This window comes from Geospiza fortis, unplaced genomic scaffold, assembly GCF_000277835.1.
Source record: "Geospiza fortis unplaced genomic scaffold, GeoFor_1.0 scaffold35, whole genome shotgun sequence".
NCBI lineage: Eukaryota > Metazoa > Chordata > Aves > Passeriformes > Thraupidae > Geospiza > Geospiza fortis.
This window is the reverse complement of record NW_005054453.1, coordinates 1,150,231-1,169,726: the sequence shown is the minus strand read 5'-3', so window position 1 is coordinate 1,169,726 and position 19,496 is coordinate 1,150,231. Positions and strand designations below refer to the sequence as shown.

Here is a 19,496-nt window from a genome sequence, read left to right as displayed (position 1 = left end):
TAATTGTCTTATGTATGTATGTTTCCCTGAAAATATAACTAGGTTACTTTAGCAACCAGCTGTATGTTCTAGAGAACAGATATATTATTTTTATAGAAGCCTCTCACCCCCAGAGACAGGAACAGTGATCTTGAATGTCTCCATAGGTAAAACCAATGGATCTTTACTTATTTTTATATATACTCCAATATAGTTTTCTGTTGCACTGAGTTTCTTTTCATTATAGAGTTCACCTGAGTCTGAGCATCTATTTTGGTCACTACAATTAAAAAGTGTCCCTCCTAATGCGTACCTGTTGCATGGCTGTGTAACTGTGCTCTCATTTTGTGACAACATGGACATTATAATTTTTGTGGCCACATCCATTTAGTCTTGCATAGTATTCTGGGAGTCCACATTGCAAATTGTGGGAGCAACTTCTCTGTTCTTTCTGTCCCCATCAGCAAACTGAAGCATTCCCAATGAATGAATAAAAATTTGAACATTACCTTCACATATATATGTGCATGTGAGACACAGGCTTTTCCCATGCCACTTGCCATCAGATGCTATTAATTTTCTGTTGTTTTGACAGTGTACAAAACAGCATACCCTGGAGACAACAGGGCTATGTTGTCAATTCCTGTTCCTAGCCAGCCCCCTGGAATCTGTTTTGGTTTGGAATGTGGGAAGAAATGAAGCTGTGGGGAAACGGCGTTTGTCACTGGTTAAAGAAAGAGCTACCTTGCACACTGTCATATAGGCTAATACATACATTGTGTGAATCCAGAGTACGAGAACACATTGACAGTTGTACTGTATTTTTCCTCACTAGCAAAAATAAACTATTCAGTTTCAATGCCATTTCCCAATTTTTGATATCCTTCTTGGCTCATTTCCCAAACAACTCTGAGCTGGGAATGTCTTTCATTCCCACTGCCCATGTTGTTTGTTCTAGCTACTGGATCTTTTCCATTTCTGGGAGATGCTGCATCTCTCTGTTTCTCTGCCAGACTAATTTTTTTTTGCTCCAGCGGGCTTTGTGCTTGGAGCAGAGAGTGCGAAATGCATGGTCAGAAGTGTTACAGTTTCAGGGAAGGTAGATGATGCATTTCCAGGCTATTTCTATTTTGGGTTTTGTTTGTTTCCTTTCTTCTTACTGTTATATAGTAATAGGGTTTTTTTAGTTTTTCTCTCTGTACTCTCTTCCAATATAGGAGTAACATTTTTTAAAAATCCTCCAAGGTCCCGTGAGGAAACAGCAACCAGTCTTTCACTTCTTTATGTAGGCACACACACAGAAGGGCAGAGAGCACAGCCATCATGTCAGTGCAGCACAGAGAACAGTGAAATATCCGTAGATTTGTTTCTTCCTGCTATCTTTTTTCTTTGTTGATATTAAAGCATAAATTATTCTTAATGCAGTTCTTCCTTAAACATTCATTGTACACTGATAGGCTCAGCAGAGGTTTGGTCACCAGGGGAATGGATGACTCAGGCTTTTACACACTGAGTCAACAGTCACAATGAGTAGATTCATATACTTTTGGCATGTAAGTACAAGCTGGTGCTTCATTTCACTGTGTTTTGTTGGTGAATTTTTCCAGAATTAATTCAGTCATTCTGAAGTATTGAGAAATAACGTAACCTGTGGTCGGCTTGGGCGTAGGTTATGGTCGAAAGTGTGTTGATGTTGTTACCTGCTCTCACGGCTGTTACGTTTGCAGTTAAGGAAACAGGCTCAGAATGCCTTTCATGCTTGTGTTTTCATCAGTTTCTGTTTGAGGGGCATGCTAATACCACCTAACAAACTTGTTTAAATATATAGCATACTTTCCTAACTGTATAATGTTTCACTTTGTCCGCTTTGTTTCTTTGAAGACCTAAGGCTTTTGGAAGTGCTGATAGTAAAATTGTTCAAAGGGCAATAATGCAGCATGGGGCTGTGGAGCTTGCCAGGCTGCGAACAGGATATAACAAGCTTTTATTCTTTGGCATCAGCTTAAAAGTAGTCTTTTTGTTTTGTTAAACTTTTAATTTGGGCTGTTTTGAAGGGAAGTGATGTACTGTGGCTCAAACTGGCAAACTCTGTGTTCTTTACTGGGATAACTTTATTGAGTATCTTCTCTGGCTGAAAGGAGAGTTGTGAACAACAGTAGTCCAGTGTCACAGTAGAGATAAATAACACTGTCATCAAAGTAGATGCAGGTTTCATTTAATCTCATTCATCCTTCTGCGCCAGTGTTTCCCAAAGAGCTCTGATGCTTTATGCTGATCCTCCCTACTGGAGATATGCAGACGAGTTATTTCTCTGTCAGCTCTATCCAATGAAATTCAAGATCATGCTGCTAAGCCACTTTTTTACAGGAAAAATAATCTAATGACTGGATTGCAGTACTGGCACAGAAATAAATTGCCTCCTATGTTCAGATAGCAGCAAGGTGGTGACCACTTAGTGCAAATCTTCTTCCTATTGTTAATGGTTTCTTAGTAGGATAAAAGCCTGTGCTCTTGGCAGCTAAAAGATTTAGTCACATCCTAATAATGTATTTGAGACAAGACACAACTAGATCAAACTATTATTTGTGAGGGTTTTGCCTCGATTCTTCGTGCAGTAGTACTTTTTCCAAGAGTTCAGCTGCAGAGTTCCTACTAGAGTCACTGATAAGGTTTTTTGGGGGTCTGATTTTGTTTTTCCTAAGTGTCTGTGCGTCTTTGTTTCTCTCACTTGTGTTGTATTCTAGTGAATTGTGAGCTGGCTAGCCTTCCTGTGTGGTAGGTGTGAAAAATTTGACTGTCTCTCTGTTCCAGCTTCTGGTAACTTTTAATTTGGGCTGTTTTGAAGGGATGTGATGTACTGTGAACATGAGCTCTCTTGCCATTCCTCGGAAACTGTGCTACATTCTAAATAGATGACTATAGAGTGCAATATTTAAGGGTTGTCTGGTGGCATGAGATCAGGTTCTGTGGGGGAACTGGCTGTATTTGGAAATCTCAGTGATCTGCTACTACTTATGTGATTAGCTTTAGAGAGGACAAAGTCAAATAGTGTCAAAAGGTGTCTGCTGAACATTTTGTGCTTTGACAACTGCTTTTCACGAAGTCTACTGTCATTTTTAAGATGATGTCAAGTAGTGCTAGTATTCAGTCATTTTAATAAGATGGTGAGTCTTAGCGGCAAAGACTTGCTGGCAACTCACTGTTTGAGCCTGGTACTGTTACATCCGTTTGTGCATGATGTAAAGACCTCATCGTGCACAAACTTTTATGCTTATCCCACTTTTTCCACCAAATTATAATAGGGATCAGTTTGAAACTATATACCAGGAGATTTCATTGGCAATTTGGACTAAAGCAAAAACTTTAATCTCTGAAGGTTAGATTTAATTGTCTACCTGTCTCTTTTAACTGTAATAAAAGAGTGGTAAAAAAGTTTCAGCTAGTTTTCCTTTTATTTACTCCAGCAGCAGGCTCAAGCCCAAAGGAAAAAAAAAAGGTATAAAACAAGCTGAGTTGGCCTTTTGTATGTATCAGAGCTTTTCTAGCATTGGTTTCTCATCAGACCAAGCTTGCTTGCTGTGAAGAGAATCTGACTCACCTTTTGAAAAGTTAAAGGTCAGCTGCACTTGAGGAAGCCCCTGGTAGGCAATGTAGGCTCATAGAAAATGCCCTCAGCTCTTTCTTGACAATTACCCTCTCTGAAGCCATAGTCTTGTCTTTGCTTGCCTCAGGCTTCTGAAACCCCAGGGTAGTTTATTGCCCTGCAGAAAGCAATAGATCCCACCGCAGTGTTCACCGCTGTATATTCCTTGGGTAAGAAGGGAGGATGGGTGGTTTTTGCTTTTCAGCCAATGCATGGCTCATTAATCTGTGTCCCTTCTGTGGGGTAGCTGATGGTGCATTTATTTATTTCTTCCTTCCTTCTTTCTCTTCAGTGCTTTCATTTTGAAGGCATAAGGTGTGTTAGTGTAAAGAATGATCTCATGGTAAGGGACTCTGAGTCCAGGATAAAAGTGAATTATTAAAACAGAACAGAATTTCTCTGTTAGGTAGAATGAGTTTTAAGAATGATGCTATATAGGCAGAATGCAATTCTCATTTATATACCAGTCACTGACAAAAGAATTGATTATGTTGCTGCCTGCTTTTAGGTATGTACATTTATACCTGACAACTAGCTCTAAGTTCACAAGTAGTAACAAACGGTATAAACCAGCTTAACCACTGATAGCAATTAGTTGTTTTAGAATGTGTTTGAAAAGGTTGTGTGACTGGGGAAATTGTCAGACGAGATGATCGAATAAGGCTGCTAAAAGAGATTTTGTGGGCAAATAAAATGAGTACTTATGTAAAATTACTTACTATTTCAGCGTATGCGCATGCACACTTGTGAGCTGGGGCTGATGAGCCTCTGGCAGGGAGCTTTGCAGAAGCTGCAAATATTTTTAGTGGAAACGAGATCTCAGCTCAGTTCTGTGGCATGTGACTTCCTATTTCTGTAGGTTACTTCCAAGGGACTTCCTCTGTTAAATTGACTTGTCTCTGGAGATTTAATCTGGAGCTGGAGCGTGGTCTGCTTTGTCCTGTGCCTGTGACAGCATTTTCCTGGAGTTTGATTTCGAGTATTTTATTTTTATTTTCCACTGTCTCCAGCGTGCAAGGATCTAGTGGCTACTACCCGTGATCGGAAGCTGAACACGTTTATCCAAGTCTCAGTGGTGCATCCAGCAGAGCACATTTTGACGCGGTATTCAAGCACTGAAATCGTGGAGGTGAGAGTCTTTCTTATTCAATTAGCATGTTGATTATTGGATTGCTCATTTCTTCCTTAGAAAGTGAATTAGGAATAAAACAAGTTAGTGCATAGTCTTAGGTAAGACAAGCACACTCTGGCAGTTAGTAAAGCATACTGAAGTGTGCTGTAGTTCTTGGCATCTAACCAGGATAAACAGAAATTAACTTGGCTTCTCATGAAAGCTCTGTTGTTCCAAGTAGAGGCATGGAGAATATTCCAATTCTCCAGACACAGGTTTAGAGTGAAACAGGGAATAGTTGCTCTCATGAAGGGACAAGGCAATGCAAAATAAAACTTAATTAAGAGTATAGTGAGTTTGGAAAGTATTTTTAAATGCAGAAAAGCATAGGTGTATTATGTGGTTTGTTATCCTATTTGTTTTTTGTTCTATTTTTACCATTAAAGAGCTGATGCTTTTGCGATTTGAAAACTATTACCCTAGGTCTGTAATTTGGGAAAGAAATGTGTGTATGTAATGTGTGTGACTTTACATATAATAATTAGTAATTTGCATCATACATTACAGCAAAAGTTGTCTGGGGCTGCTTTGCTAGTCCTCACTTTGCCCTGCAAGCATTGGTGTGAGAAAGAGCAAAAATGGTTCAGAGAAAGTGAAGGGTGAGCAGTGTAGATGTAACTTGCTTAACTTACTGGGGAGATTCATTAAGAGCAGGAAAGTCTCATTGTAAACACACACATTATTTCACCAGAGGCTTGTTTTAACTGTTAAATACAATGAGAATACTTCATGAGGTCTTTGTGTGATTACTTTCAACCAACTACTAATTAAATTATTATGGTTTCAGCTCTCAACCATCCTGAAACTGCTTAATTCAAATATCTTGTATCTGATCAGGATGTCTCATTGCAGACTGTCTGGAGTGATGTTGTGCAAAAGATGAATAGATAACTATGTATTTTTTTAAATAGAAGTGGATGCATTTCCTAATACAATGTCCTAGACCTCAATAAATTCCTGAATTTGTTTCATCAAGGTTCTTGGCTCTGTAGTCAAGCTGTGGTGGAGGGGAAGGCAGGGTCACAGAAAGTTAATCCATAAGATAAATTACCTTTGTCATGCACGATCCTTTTTTTTTTTTTTTATTACTTTATGGAAAATTTAAGGATACACGCCTGGTAATCTTTGGAAATTAGGTGTAATTAAACATTCAGAAATTATAAACAACATTTTGTATTATTCATTTAATTGTACATCTTTAGCTATGATATAGTTACTTCTGTGTACAGCTTTTAAGTGTAATCATAATGTTTCAAAGCACAGGAATTTTATTTTACAGCAGTACTGCCTAAAGAGGAGTATTTCAATCCCCTCTCCACAAAATCAGTATCCTTAATGTAATACTGAGAGTCTCTGTAGCATTTCTATACATTTAGTATTGTGGCTTAATGAAGATGGCTCTTTTTTTGTATGTGTGTGCATGTTAAATCCTTAGTTCATTTAAATTAAGATGAAGTTGTGGTACTTTCAAAAAGTGTTGTGGGAGTAAGAAAGGGTTTTTGGTTATTATAGATTGTATTCCAGAACCTGATACTGGCTGAGCTGTTTAAAAATGTGATACCAGGCTCTGCCTCTGAAGCACTTCATATCCTTTCCAGTTAAAAAAAAACTTTCCAGGAAGTTGTTGTGGTTTTGTTTGGGTTTTGCTTGTTTGTTTTTAGTTTTCTTGATAAGGTTTTAAGGCTGTTTGTTTTTTCTCATCGATTGGGTAATAAAACTGAGCTGTTCCCATCTCTCTGCTGTAGACAGCTGACACCCTTTGGGTTTCTGTACCTCCATAGTGACATCCTTCACATTGCTCAGCTGTTACCTTACTGAGTGTTTACTCATGTTACACAGGGTACAAAAGATCCACTGTTTCTGACTGGTGTCACCTTCCCACCGGAATACCCCATCTATGAGGAAACTAAAATAAAACTTACAGTCTATGATGTCAAAGATAAATCCCAAGACACGGTAAGTGCTTTGCTTCAGTCCTTGCACAGATCTTACTGAGGAGTGAGTTTCTTGCTGTGTTGTTCTTTGGCTCTCATTAGCAAATTGGTGAAATGATTTGATGTAAAATTGGTTTTGTTGTTCTCTTCTGCCTAAAATCTACTTTATCTGTTGTTGATATGTTAGAGACTACAGAAGGAGAACCATGCACTTGAGATGGGCATTTTGCTATTGGCTTTTTAACTGGTTACATGAGCCAGCACAGGTATTCCTGGCAAATAAAAGATTGCTCTGGTGTGCTTTTTGAGGGCAGAGAACACATGGAATAGACTGCAATAGCACCACTGTGAATAATTTTTCAACAATATATTTCTGATAATATTTTACTTTTATGCATAAGCCAGAATGACAGTAGAGCCTGTAACTTGGGAGAGAGTTACTCATATTTGATCTCTTGGGTGGTAATACCTGCAGCTTTCTGTTGCTGCTTTTGTTATTGATTTGTAGCAGTCCAAGCTCTACAGTGTCACAGCTAAAGGTGAATCATTTGGCGTTCCAGTGTTGTACATTCTTGAATAGAGAGTCAGCTTTTTGTTCTTAGGGGTTACTCACTTGAGCTGATATATGGAGGTCAGTGGGACAATCTGAGTGATTTAACTGCCAAATAAAAAGCTTGAGTACTATTTTATGTGTTCCAGATAATCTAAGACAGCCTTAGACAAAGGCTAAGCCTTTGTCTTAGCCTAGGACAGAGCTAGATGCCATAATAGGACCTATGGGAGATGTGTGTTTTTCTTCTGCAGCAGCTGGAGTCCAGCTGATAGTTTGCTCTTAGACATCAAGAATGGCTGCATTGACACCTGTATTTAATTAACTGAATTGCTCTGCAGTTGGCACCCAGCATGATTAAAGCAAGTGCAAGCTTATGTCCTGACTGTATATGGGTTCATTATCTATAAGAAAGAAATCAAAGGCATAATTTGAAGCTTGAGACTGTCTTTGAACTGCTTACAAAAGTAAAGTTCTATGTTTTGAGAACTTGTAATGTTTTCAGGTGAAAATTATTGATCTATTTGTTTGAACTTTCAGCCTTTGTGAGCCAACAGGTTGGTTCTGTCCCCTCGCTGTGCTCTTTCACGGGAACGTGTGGAGTATTTTAAGCATTGAATCTGAATTTCTTCTCTGTTTAAGAAGGGAAGGGACATGTATGTGCATTTTATAATATATATGTTTTAAATTTGGTATTGGATTAGACTACAGGGACTTAAAATGGGATCTGTTGTTTATTCAATAAGAGTTGTCACCTGTGGACAGGTAACAGGCATTGAGTGAATGGAGCTGGACTTTGTCCTTCCCTTCCAGTTTCATTTTGACTGACAGATGCTAGAAAATAATATCCTATCTGTAAATGATAAAAGTGAACTGGGTTCATAGTACTTTTCCCTGTATTATTGCTTTTCTAGCTCCAGGCTCCTCTACTGCCACTTATGAAAGAGAAGATCTACCCTAGAGAACTAATATAATTTGATAAGCTTTCTGCAAACCTATAAGAACTTTCTGTAACTGTTCCTTACCATTGTAGTTCAGGACTAGAGTCTCTCCCAGGGAATCCCACTGATGTAGCTTGTAAATTATGAGAGAATACCTTTCTCTTTGGTCATAGCATTTATATTGTTCCTATGTGAAACATTCTAGATCTGTACTGTAGTATCTTGTTGAGGAGGAAAATATTAATCTCATCTCTGATTTACATACATTTAGCAATTTTTACTACTCAACCATTTTAAGCTGGATGTAGGCAAGAAAAAATTAAATAAGATGTAAGATTTAATTCAAGATGAGCTGCAGCATATGTGAATGACCCCAGGCTACCCTAGTTGCAACTTCATCTGTGGCAATATTTGGACTTCTGTTTACATCCTAAAATCTCAGTCATGATATACCTTGACTTTCTTACCTGTAATTAATTAGAAACCATCATGCTTTCTATTAGTTTGGGTGATTTTTTTCAAGTCTGGATGTTTATGTAGGCTCATAAAAGTCAGGTTAAAATGAGCTATAATTTGATATCATTACCAGCATAGCTGCAACAGCACAGATCCCCATGCTTGGAGATCAAAGCGAACAAACTGGATATGTCCCTTTGGCAGTGAAACTGCTCCGAGTGCTGTGGTGTCACAGCTCTGGTTCTCCAGTCGACAGTAGAGCTGGCTTTCTTGTTCCTCAAAAAGTGCTGCTGCATATTACAGCTGCCAAATGTAGTCCCAGCACTCCTCCAAACTGACAGGTAATCCAATTGGGGGTGGAGGGGAATCCAGGCCTGCTAGGCATGCACTGCTCTTCTAGGCTGTGCTCCAGAGCAGATGTCAGCTCAAATAATTGGGCATTTGTAGCAGAAATAAACCTTGGATTTGACTGTGAGCTATTTTGCAGAAATTGTGTTACAGTAATAATTCCCGCAGCATCAGGGCTGTACTCCTGCTTGCCTCAGTTAATAAGCTCAAAGTAGTTAATATCCCTTGTCACAAATGAATACTTTAACTTTTCTTATTTCTTTTGATGCAACTATAAGAAGTGAATTCTGTGCATTAATTAAACTCAGCCGGATTTTACTACCACAAATAGAAGACTGTAGAGAAGGTGGGGAACGGGCAGTTAGTATATCACTGGGTAAAGCGTTTTCTTGGGTTTTGTTAAACCTGACTCTGACTATACAAGAGAATTTGCTCTCATTTTCAAATCTGCTGGAATTTTACTATAATACAAAACTAACTAAATACTTCTTGAGTTGTGCACACAAGTGATAATATTAAAGTGAAAGAGGATGCTTCTCACTGAGAAACAACCAGAATTTATTTTTTGGCCTGCTCTTTTAAAAAAAAATCTTGAAAATAACCTTTCAATGCTAGTATTCCTGTACCAGAAAGCTTTTAGTTACTTCACTCTTGACTGTCATTTAACTTACATTATGTAAGAAGTATGGTTTAATTATATTGAAATACTGTGCAGCTGGCATCACATTCACTCTGCTTGACACACTGAATGTTCTGACTGCACTTTTCACTTTTTATGCTTCTCTGTCTGATGTTGATCATAATTATATCTTGGCTGTGTCAGATTTTCTGTAATTGTGGCTTTTTAGTTTAATGAAATGGGGGTTTTTGTTTGTTTTGACTAGTCTTTCTAAGTGATTAGTTACTGTAAGTTTTCATGTAAATAGAAACTTTTAAGAAAGACTGTGGTATTCCAGTTTACTTAGATATACTTAGAGCAAAGTAGTTGAAATGCTTATGAAATAGCCTTTAAATATATCCAGGGAAGCCACGCATACAGCTCGGTGGGTAATGCCATATTATGAGAAATGTGTGGTGACATCTGTTTCTACATCACAAAGATTTTTCTTCTCATATTGCCATGAGCAAATTTATGTTTTGCTGGCTTGAGCTACACTGTCTTTAGGATTTTATAAAGTTGGGTTTTGTTGTAATGCTGGGGCTGTACCTGTTCTCTGTCGTTGTCAAATAAGATCAGAATTATAGGCTTACAAATTGTTGAAAAATTGCCTCTGTCCCACTTCTGCACAAGCATGCTGTTCTTACCTTTTTTATGGGCGTGCAGGTTAGCCCAGTTTGCTCTGGCAAGTTTTCGAGCTGAAGCTGGGTTCGTTCTCTGGGACAATACTGCATAGCACAAGTCAGGTACCACTGCTACATGACAGAGCCACAGAGAATACAAAGCTGATGATTTTGTGTTACACCGAGAGAAGTCTACTGCCTAATCTGGGAGGCAGCGGTCGTTGTTCTTTGTTTGGAATGTGTGTATCCTGCAAGATATTAAGCAAGAATTGACCTCATACCCAGTGAGCTGGGCCACTTTTCTTTTTCATCCGCACATGGACAAGTGCTGGGAACAGAGGCAGGAGCAACTTTCTGTACCTGCTGGGAACTTTCTCTATCTGATCTTTGCATCATCCATTCAAAGATAATCTCCTTTGGATGGATATTGCTGTTGGAATTCATGTGTGATACTCAAAGTTACACACAGCCACCCCAATGTTATCTCCTGAGAGCAAGGAGAAACTGGATGTATAAAATGCTGTTAAAATATTACATTTGACAGTCTGATCTTCCTTTTTTTACTTCCCAAATTTCATTCTGATCACTCAGAATAAAATTAGATTAATTTGATAATTTTAGAAGTAGTGGGGCTAGAAGTTCTGTTTTGGATATGGGAACATATGTCCTAAAGTGGCAATTTTAGATTACTTAGGCTTTAAATAACATGTCTTTTAACTCTTGGGGTTTAAATTTTCTATTAAACCTGTTCACTAGGAATGAAATTTTGCAAAAGGTATTGCTTTGTGTGTTTCTTGATTTTGCAAGCATCCCTGTTAAAATTGAATCCTGCTGGGGCGAATGGAAAATCAAGACTGTCCATCACGGCAGAGGCATTTTGAGTTAAGCTGTGAAGCCAAATCTGAAGTGACAGCGTTCCATGTTCCCTTGTGGGCATTGATCCCTGTTACAGCAGCACCATCATGCAGTTTGGTCTTTGGTGCCTTTGCCATCTCTGCTGAAGAGACGCTGGGCTGGAGCATTAGGAGTGCTGCAGAGCAGTGTGTACAATGCATTAGCAGAGGTAAATGGGAAATCTTGTACCTGGCCTTCCTGTTCTCTGCCTGCACCAGAGTGCACACACTCCCTCATGCCTGTGAATGCTAAAAATATTGAAACAGTTTCTCTTCAGAAACTGAAACAAAGTGTTATACTTTGTTTAAAGAAAAAAAGCACTTAAGTCTTCCCTTTATCAGCTGTGTTCACTGCTGTCTCTGCAGGATTTGCAGAGAAATATTGCCTTAAACTAGAAACTCCTATTATCTCATTCTCCATAACAGAGCAGTACTGTAGACTGCTACAGTCCTACCCACAGAAATACTTGCACTAAAGCTTTAGATGTTCATGTTTCTCTGCAAAATCATCTATTTTTTTCATAAATATATATTTGATGATAGATTTCGTTTTCCTTTTGCATCAGGCTAGATGCTCTTACTAAACATCATTATTAGGAGGAGGAGGAGAGGAATGTTTTTTGATTCTTTGAGGCACCTGCATGTTGAATCCACCTTACGTATTATTGTCAGTCATCTCTGTCTTGGATGCAAAAAGGGAAAGTCAAAATACTGACTTTCCTTTGGGTTTATATTTATTTAAATTCTTTCTTTGAAGTGGCAGAGGTACAAATAAGTTTCATGTATCTTATTCTATCTGGAAGAGAATTGAGGATAAGTGTCAAGACTGGTGAAGTTACAGTTATAGGTTTAAAATCCATTTGTAGCCTTACTGCTCTTTGCACCTCACCTTTGAAAATTTAGTGGGAGGATTTGGTTTTGCAAAAATCTTTCTCCCTTTGAAACTATCTACTACTTTTTCTCCTACCCTTTTTTTACTTTTTTTCTTTTCTTATTGAGGAAAACTCCTCCCTATTGCTGTATCGCCAGGGAAAATTGTAACCTACTGTTCGTTAGTTTTCTATTTTCTTTTCCTTTTCCACCTACTCTGCCAATCAAATGCTGTTGCTGCCTCACATCAGGCAAAGGTTTGTTCTAAGAGCTGACATTTGGGAAAAGATTTGTAGAAGTACCTAGCAATGAGACCAATGGTATTCTCTGAGAGTTTAAAGGGTTGCCTTGAAAATTGCTTAGAAAGAAAGGAACAAATTAGTAAATGATAACATTTTCCTGTAAATTTTATTTTAATCAGCTAGGGATTTCAGTAACATAGGCATGATTGTTGCAGTCTCTGTAGCACTACCTAAAAACCTTGCAAATATGTAATTCCTGTATATCCTTCATTGCTCTGCCCCTCACTAGACTGGCACAGAGCACATCAGAACAGTCAAACAAATCCAAGGTGGCTTTTGCACTGCCCTGTCGTTTCTTATGATGACTTTTAGTGTTCAAGGGGCAAGTGCCTTGTATGGAAGGCTGGGATATTTTCCTCTGAAATATGTATGCTGCAGCAAATAGAGGAAACAGACCATGGCACAGTGTTGCTGTAGTCAGTGTGGAGCAGCCTGGCTGTGAAGACATGCCCTCAAGTTGTAGAATATGCTTCTGTCCTTTCAGAGGGTTGAACTACTTTCCCTCTGAGTGCCTTTGATGCTGACACCCCCTGGACATGGCACTGGAGGAGCTGCTCATCCCTCAGGAGGGATGGCTGGTGCTGCCAGCAGGCTGGATACTGAAGCCCTCATAGGGAGCCCAGGCACTGCAGGGGTGAAGGATTTCCTTGAGCTAAAAGCAGCAACATGGAAAGTTTGAGTCACTTCAAGGGTAAGATTTGTTTGTTCTCATTGGTAATTTTTTATTTATTGTCAGTTTTTTATTTATTGATCAGTTCTTCCAGCTCAGATGCGTGGGTACCCAGACAACAGCTGGCCTTGCTATTAAAGTCTGGAGCAAAGAAGGCATTTTAAGTACCTCAGCCTTTCCCTCATCTTTTGTTTCTGTGTGTCTCTGCATCCATTAAAGATGAGGTTCTCCTTAGCCCTCCTTTTGTAGCTAATGTATTTATAGAAACATTTGTTACTGTCTTTTATGGCAGACGCCAAATGAAATTTCAGATAGCCTTTGGTCTTTCTAATTTTCTCTCTGTATAAGCTAATGGAATCCTTGTAGTCCTCCTGCATTGCTTTCCTTTTCTTCCAAGGGCCACAAACTCTCTTTTTCTCCTCGAGTTCCAGCCAAAGCTCTTTGTTCATCCAGCCCAGTCTTCTTCCCCACCAGCAGGTCTTTTGGCATGGGAGGAGGCCTGCTCCTGTGTCTTTAAGATTTTGTGGGGAGTGTCCCTCCTTCCTAGACCTCTTTGCTTCTCGGGACTGCTACCCAAGGGACTCTGGTAACCACATTCCTGAACGGGCCAAACCTTGCCCTCTGAAAGTCCAAACTGGCTGTTCTGCTGACTCCCTTTCTTTTTCTGAGACTTGAAAACATTATTTTGTGATCACCGTGTACAAGGCAGCCCCCAACCAAAACATCACCTGCTGGTTCTCCTCTGTTCACATAAAACAGGTCCAGTGAGGTGCCCTCCCTGGCTGGCTCACTCACCAGCTGTGTCAGGAATGGCTCTTTCCTACATTCCAGGAATCTCCTGGTCCCTTTCCTCTCTGCTGGGGTGAATTTCTTGCGGATATCTGGTGAGTTGAAGTCCCACCATGAGAACGAGGACCACTGATAGAATGACTTCTCCCAACATTTGTCCACCTCTTCATCCTGGTTGGATGGTCTGTCTGTCTTGTTGCCCTTCCCTCTGATCCTTTCCTGTAAACACTTGACCCTATGGTAACCATCAGTAAGCTCTAGACAATCAGAGCCCTTCCTAATACACAGGGCTACCCCACCACCTCTCCTTCCTTGCTTATTCCTTCTGAAGGGTTTGTAGACATTGGACCCATATTGCATCCTTTGTAGAGATTGATGTAAAACAGAGCAAAGTATCCCATCAGGATTGAAAATATGAAAAGAAAGGTGTATGGAGCAGTGGTAAGTCTGCTCTTGCTTTTGTGCTATGAAAGCAGGTACTCAGAGGTTGGAAACAGATTTTTCTTTTGAGGTTTTGGAGTGTGTGTTCTGTGACATTGAAAACAGTAAATTCAATCTGTTGGAACAGATTTTTCTTCCTATACCACGTGCTTCACAAAAGTGTCTTTTACAGTTACAGCCATGCTTGTACCAGTAAATGTTTACATTTGAAACTTTGTACTTAAAAACTAAAGCTGAGCAAATAATTCTATTAAAAATAACATTAGAAACATATGCACTGGATGTAATGTGAGACTTTATCTTCTTGAGCAAATTTTTGCTAGAAAAGCATAGTAAATTGCTCTCAAAGCAAACTAGTTAAATGTTTTGTATTATGCTGTATTATAAATATTTGATGAATAAACATGAAAGGCTTGTGTAATCATTTAGGATTTCCAATGCTGTTGGAAGTGCACGTATCATTGAATTTTACAGTAATCAAAGCCTCTTTATGTAATCATTATGCAGTATTTTACAGAACTAAATTCCCATGTGGCTGAAATTCTCCATGCTTGGCTTTCTTCATGCCAAAAATGAGGATTTTGTTTTGATCTGTTCTTTGTTTTGTCCTGTTCATCACAGATCGTGTGATCACAAAGAGAGGGCAAAAATCCCTGCCTTCTAGCATACATTTTTTTTTAAATGATCTGTTTGCAGCTTGCGTAGCGATGACCGGAAAGCCAGGAGAACAAACGAAAAATGCAGTCTTGTAGCGTGGTCAAAATTGAGTGCATATGGTCCTCTCAAAATCTCAGCAGCATAAATGTGAACGAGCACTATTAACAGCAGCAATGCGGACCCAAGGTTTCAGTGTACAAAGCAGTTACTGCATTCAACAGAGCATCAGCTGCTGTGTAGTGTTCTGGCAAATTGTGGTGTCTGAGATGTCCTTTCACTAAGGAGTAAACTGACTTCCCTCACCTTGAATTTATTACTTTTAGGTGAGGTCTTGGATTATAACCAAAGATTCACTGGCACAGGGACATTAGTTATGTTTCTATTTATTCTTTTTTTGGTGGTTTTTTTCACCATTCTTCAGTGATGAGAATTTAGCGCATTTTGTTCCCCCTCCCCTCTGTCCTCCCTCCCCACCTCACCCTCCACCACCCCCCTGAGTTCTTCTCATTGCAGTCGTGATATTTTTAAAGCAAGAATAGTTGAATACTTTTATAGTACCATGCAGCTGTTGATGTTTATTCTTGCAGTCTTATCATCCTCAAATCCTTTGTTGTATACACAGTCTCACTAATGTCAAATGAAAAAGCTGGAAGTTACAACTATCCAAACCACTTTAATAAGATTTCGTTTTTCTTTTACTTTTTTTTCCCCCGCTTCAGTTCAGAGTAGGGAACAGTATGAGTTTCTGTGTTACTGGGTTTTTCTGCCCCAGCTTTCCCTGCAGGCTTCAGCATATTTCAGTAAGGCACAGCATTTAAGGCATAACCAGTGTAATGGCTCATAGACCTAGCAAGGTAACTCAGAGCAGAAAACAAAGATGACTGTTCTACCAGCTTTGACTGTAAAACATCTGAGCCACCTTCTAGTGAAATTCAGAGGTCTCTCACTGGAGAGGAAATAGAGAAATGTATTTAGTCTGCAAGTTGCTAAGCAGACATGTTGTCATACACATCAGGAATAGTAAATAAGTAGAACATTTGTACCATTTCTAGCATATGTATTCTTGTGAGATAAAATGAAGGTTTTAAGTGTGCGTGTATGTTATATGTTAGTCTGACTTGATATCTGCCTTGACAACCCTTTCTGGTGGAATCTGAAGTCTTTTTACTTCATGTGTATCACTGTTACATATGGTTGTCTACATTGCTCAGGTTTTTGGTTCTAAGGTAAGACCGTGGGCATTTGTTACTGTATTTTTAGTGAAAGAAAGAAAATTACTAGGTCTCTGTGGAGTAGAAGTCTGGGTCTTTTAGCAAAAAAATTGTGCAGGTGTAACTGTCTTAGAAATTTGTCTCTACTATTTCCATCAAAGTCTGGCAGCAGCAGTTGGAGCAGCATTGTATCACAGCGCTTCAGGTTTTTTTTCCCCTACTTTACAGCAGTTTTACTGGGTGTATTAGAAGTGCATTCAGAGTTACAAGCTATTTCCTTTCATTGCAACAGCATCTGCACTGTGAGTAGTTGTATGTAGGTATGTTTTGTCTAAAAATGCAGATCCATAAGTTTGTGTTGGAAAAAATAATTTCTCTGTTGAGAACCCTTCAGACAGGTTTGTTTGCTTCTGAACAGAAAATCTGTGTCATGAGGGACAGATGTGATTTGTTTTCCTGTAGAAGGCAGCGGTTAGTATGTTTTTGAGATCCTTGGAAGGCTTGGATTTTGACACACAGCTGCCTCAGCGAAATTGAACACTGAGGTCCTTGATTTGTTATAGCTGTAGATTCTCACTGCCTCTGTTCCTGCAGAATAACTTGGCAGTTTTTCAAAAAGAAGCAATTGCTAGGCTCTTGCTAAAGAAATTATCTCTGAATGTGGAAGCTCTGCATGGTTACTGCCCAATTATTGCTACCCTGTTTTGAAATAACATCATCCCTGTGAGACAAGGAAGTTTCTGACTAATTGGCTGGGTCCAAATGGCTTTCAGGCTTGGGTATGACAGAAGACTGACCTTGCAGTATAAATTAAAGTACCGTCATATGTACCCAGTTTCATTGAGAGGCTTCCTGAGAGACTTTTTTCTGTGTACACAAAATGTTCTGTAAGAGTCATGTCCAAAGTTTCATTGCCCATTAAGACGACCTTGGCATTATCAGCTTGCAATCCTCTCCCAGTGAATAACTCTGTCTGGACTTAGAATTAGCCCTGTGCAGAGTATTTGATAGTAGGGCAGGTGTGTATTCCTTTTCTCTACTACTTTCTAATGTTCCTCAGGCAGTAGCTCAGTGGCCCCTGGAGAAGGCTCCTGTAGGAGGGACCACAGGGCCTAAAGTTTTCATGTCTGTTTTCAGGCAGGTAAAACCTCATAATGAGCAGTGTATTCAGTAAGAAGACAAAAAGCCTGTTGACTCCAGTTGCATTAAACTCCACAGGAATAGGGTATTGGCATTCTTAACATCTGAAATATTGTTCCTCAAAATCCATGAGCTATCTATTGAAGGAGTTGAAGGGACAGTATCAAGAAGTGAAGGGGTGTTATGCCGTTTGAAAAAGCAAAGCATTATTTGCCCTGGATTTGGTTTGTTTCCCCCCTTTTCCTGCCAGTTCATTTTTTTTTCCAGATTTGCAGTTTGGTTTCCCTGCTAGGTGTGCAGCCTGTTCTGGACCATGCTGTTTATTTGATGTTTCTGAAACTCTTAGATGAAGCAGCTTTTAGAGTTACCTGATTTTTTTTTTCACTTTTATTTTAAGACAAATTGAGTACAGGTGACTATAGGTCCTTTACACAGGAAAAAGCTGCAAATTCAGGTTATTTAGTCAGAGTAATTAGTTCCTCCTGTGATCTGAAAACCTAGCTCAAGTAACATAAAATATGCTGAATTGTCAATCTCCTCTTTAAGAGAAATTTTCACAAAATTTGTATTTACTGTATTTGTATCTGTGATACAATCACAGTTAATCTTGTGAGACTGCATGGCTCGGACATTTCTTTTGATTAGGTCATAATTATTGATGTCTTTTAATTTTTAAAAATGGAATGGGCAATAAATTCTTTGCTTCCTTATTGAGTGGCTGTCATCCATAACAGTTTATTGAGATGCTGTAAGTTAACCTGCACAGCATCATGCTTCACAGTCAGTTAAAATGGAAGTGATTGGTCTTGACTTTGGGAATTCAGTACTGTAGACCCTGTCTGTTTAACACTAGGTTTTTTGTATCCTGGTTGCTGGATACTTTCCACAACTGAGATTGCACTGTCTGAAACCAGATACAATAAGTATTTTTATATAATGATGGCAACTTGTTTAATATAGGAATGCGAAAAAATTTTAGATTTTCAACAAGGTGCATAGCTTTATGACAGATAAAAAGCAAAGTGTTATTCTATAGTCTATAGTCCATTTTTTTCATTCTGTAAAGAAAAGGAAACATGTATTTGCAGGTGGTTTTAACATTTGTTATGACTTCTGAATTAGAGATAATAAAAGTAAGTGCATGTGGTTTGGGAGTGTGCAGATGTTTTCCTTTACCCTTTTCCCCACCAAGTGATGAGAGGACAAGGATTTAACCTGGGATTAAGCAAAATTTATGTTGAAAATGATCTTCTAAGGCAACCTCTGGACTGGGGAGAAGATATGCTTTGCTATAACATCCTATAGTCCTTCTCTACCAATACCCAGACCTGGAGACATGGGAGGAGAAATGTGGTGAGTGTCTGGCCAACATCCCAACACAAAGTGCAGAGTGGAAGGTACATGCTAGGAAAAATCTTAAAGGCCTGGATATGATCTAGAGGCCAATCTAATAGTCCCTAGCAAAGTAGACCCATCATTGCTCTCTTAGATGTCTCACCACGCTAAAATGCTTTTTTGGCTGTTCTGTTCCTTGGCTGCTGAAATTTGATTTTGTCACATGATGGGTGGGGGATGGGGAGCAGCTGGCCAAATGTGTCGCAGACATCTCTTTGTGAAAAATCTTTTCTTTAGGATTTTTCCTTCTGAGAAGCTGTGGCCTCAGAAACAGATGTAAACAATGGTCATCTGCTGCTGTGGAATGCAACAGGTCCGTCTGGATTGGCCCAGCTTGGATGTTTATAATTAATGGCCAATCAAGGACCGAGCTCTCTCGGGCAGAGTCTGAGGCAGCTGCCTTTGTTATCATTCTTTCTTTTCTATTCTTAGCATAGCTAGCTTCTGGAAACCTTTCCTGCTTTTTCTTTTTAGTATAGTCATAATGTAATACATATATATCATAAAATAATAAATCAAGCCTTCTGAACATGGAGTCAACATTCTCGTCTCTTCCCCAAATCAAGAACCCTCGTGACCACTGTCACACAAATGGAATAATTAGTAGGGATGTGATAGGAAGAAAGTCCTAGAGAAATTCTTATTCAGAGAGAAAGAGGTTGAATTAGAAGATTTGGTCAAATTTTGTTATGTTGAGTTAAATAGCCTACACCATTCTGTCTCAGGTGTGCATTCAATTGGAGCTGGGTTTGTTTGTCTACAAATAAAGCTGGATCTCTGAAATGGGCTTCAAGTCCCAATTCCTCTGATATTTGCCATTGGAAA

The 19,496-nt window shown here is 39.1% G+C and overlaps 1 protein-coding gene across 2 annotated transcripts in view; it reads left to right on the top strand.

Annotated features, from left to right (window-relative positions):
* Positions 1-19,496, top strand: part of INPP4B (inositol polyphosphate-4-phosphatase type II B) — a 192,201-nt gene that overhangs the window by 19,133 nt on the left and 153,572 nt on the right. For both annotated transcript variants that reach the window (XM_005427765.2, XM_031062590.1), the window contains exons 3-4: positions 4,633-4,751; positions 6,633-6,749. In XM_005427765.2, coding sequence (XP_005427822.1) covers positions 4,633-4,751; positions 6,633-6,749 — 236 coding nt within the window. The remainder of the gene's footprint in view (positions 1-4,632; positions 4,752-6,632; positions 6,750-19,496) is intronic.